At 43.3% G+C, this 2,585-nt stretch overlaps 1 protein-coding gene across 1 annotated transcript; it reads left to right on the top strand.

Annotated features, from left to right (window-relative positions):
• The first annotated feature begins 849 nt into the window (after window positions 1–849).
• On the top strand, window positions 850–2,016 carry LOC128766246 (zona pellucida-like domain-containing protein 1). The gene has a single exon (XM_053877747.1). The coding sequence runs from the start codon at window positions 850–852 to the stop codon at window positions 2,014–2,016; it is 1,167 nt and encodes a 388-aa protein (XP_053733722.1).
• Window positions 2,017–2,585: the final 569 nt, after the last annotated feature.

The following is a 2,585-nucleotide window of genomic DNA, read 5'->3' as shown; positions in this document are numbered from 1 at the left end:
TTGTTGAATACTATCTTATGTATTATTATTTATTATATTTTTATTATTATATATATAGTTTTTTTCTGTTTCTTCCATCTTAAATGTTTATATATATATATATATATATATATATATATATATATATATATATATATATATATATATATATATATATATATATATATATATATATATATATATATATATATATATATATATATATACACACACACACATATATATATTTATTTATTTATTTTTTTTTATTTTTTTTTAATGACTTTAATGTTTGGATGCTGCCTTAACAACTAAATTTTCCCCATTGTGGGAAAAAATAAAGGCACTCTAATCTAATCCCTCCCAGCGTTCAAATATTGTGAATCTTTAATAGTTCATAACTCACCTCCGCCCTATTTGGGTCATTAATGAAGCTACTGTGGCTCTTACCGGATAGATGAGCCTTCATAGCATTGTGTGTGCTCATCCCATGTAGTGTAACGTTACTAAACCTTATGAAGGTTGTAAAGGTAGAAGTAGAAATGTGGTGTATATGTTAAAGCAGCCAAACAAAGGACCAAGTCCATTGTCCTAGGCCTTCAAGAAAGCCCAAATGCCTCGGATTTCACCAATTGCCCTTTGGATATGGTGCATGGAGGAACCCTCCTTCTTCATACAATGCCCTTGTTCCCAAATAGCAACAAATGACAAGAAGGTTTGACCTTGTTTCGGACCAATCCTAGAGGACAAGGATGCCTATAAAGACGCCTGAGAAGAGCTCAGACGCTTGAAAGAGTTTAAAGAGTACCAGCCTTCACATCAAGATTTTAGCTGGATTGATCGTCACCACGGCGAAGCTGAAGTCTCACGATGAAGATCCTTTTAATTTTTCTCTCCCTGATAGTAAGGAGTAGTCAGCTGACACTGGGTGAATGTGGAACCGAGGCGAGAAGACCACTGATCACCGACATCGCGGTGACATGCGGCACATCCTCCATCTCCCTGGCTGTCCAAATATGCCCGGTCATCTACACCGGCTACAACGAGTCACAGTTGATCCTGAACCACATGTGGGATTCGACTTGCAGAGGAACACTGGATGAGTCGGTGTCTCCACCTGTTGCTCGCTTTAATTTCCCGCTCAATATGACCCACGCTTGCGGAAGCACCTTCCGGACCACCAGTGCACCTGGGGTCGGGATATTTGCCGATTTTTCCAACATCCAGACCGTCAACGTCAGTGGCATCATCCGGTCCTCCGACCCGACAGAGGGAACGATCACCTACAATGCCGAGCTGAAGTACTACTACTCCTGTGCGTATCCGCTCGAGTACATGGTCAACAACACCCAGATCGACGTGTCGCCCTCCTCCATTGCTGTGAAGGATAACAACGGTAGTTTCATCAGCACCTTGAGCATGGAGCTGTTCAGCGACGTGAACTTCACCAAGCCACTGGTGATCCCAAGGTTGGGGATTGAACTCAGGACCAAAATTTATGTTGAGGTCAAGGCCACCAACTTGACTGGGCAGTACCACGTCCTGCTCGACCGCTGCTACGCCTCAATCTCTGCGCTGCCGTCCAACTCCAGCTTCTTCAACCTCTTCGTCCCCTGCTCAAAGGACCGCTACACCACCGTGGTGGAGAACGGCGACAGCCAGACGTCTCGATTTCACTTCCCGGCCTTTCGCTTCCGAGAGCAGCAGAACGAGACGGTGTCCACCTACTACCTCCACTGCATCACCCGACTCTGCGAACGAAGCACATGCAGCACCTTCAAGCAGTGCAGCAACAGGAGGAAGAGAAACACCCTGGATGTGCCCGGCACGCAAGTCGGCATAACAGAGCCGTACACCGTCACGTCCCAGAAGATCATCACCAAGACGGACACCAACGAATCCAAGGAGCAGCCTGTGGTCGCCAACAAAGAGGAGGACTCTGCAGTCGGTCTGGGTGTCGCTGTGGGGGTTCTCGCCTTTGTTTGTGCCGCTGCCGTCTGTGTCGCAGCCGTGTTTTACAAAAGGCTCAGGAACTAAGGAATGAGATCTCTCCTGTAGTGCCGGACTGGGCACCACATTTGACACCAACAATGATAAATATAGGTTCAAAATGAATTAGTCGCAAAGAATATGAAATATTATTTAGATATTTAGAGCTTTGAGTGTTAATGCATGTCTGCACTTTACAAGCTTTAGGATTAATGGTGGATATATTTGCAAACAGTGGAACAGAAAGGGAGCTTTAGCGGTGAGTGGAGTGGAGTGATTTGAAAGAGAAAAGCTTTCGTGTAATTTATTGAATCAATAGGTTTGTTTTGCCAATTACACTGGAAATGTTTCATTCAATGAATGCAGTTTGCTTCACGACTTTGTCGGGTTGAGTGACATCTTAACTGGTTGACCCAGAAATGAAAGTCATGTGTGGTAACAGTGTGATGTCTGATCCATTTTCTGATGAACAAGGAATTATTTGTTCTTACTTGCCATTCAAACATGTACTTAAGTCTCCGCCGCATCTGTTGATAAATAAATGGAAGTTGTAAAACAAACTTGTCTCTTTATTATTGTGTAGTTGTTCAAGTGAACACTTCCTTTCACACATACGG

This window comes from Synchiropus splendidus, chromosome 10, assembly GCF_027744825.2.
Source record: "Synchiropus splendidus isolate RoL2022-P1 chromosome 10, RoL_Sspl_1.0, whole genome shotgun sequence".
Taxonomy (NCBI): Eukaryota; Metazoa; Chordata; class Actinopteri; order Syngnathiformes; family Callionymidae; genus Synchiropus; species Synchiropus splendidus.
This window is presented reverse-complemented; position numbering and strand designations above follow the sequence as displayed.

What these genes read in the sequence shown, in the direction of transcription:
- LOC128766246 (XM_053877747.1), top strand. Translation starts at nt 850, where the DNA reads ATGAAGATCCTTTTAATTTTTCTCTCCCTGATAGTAAGGAGTAGTCAG.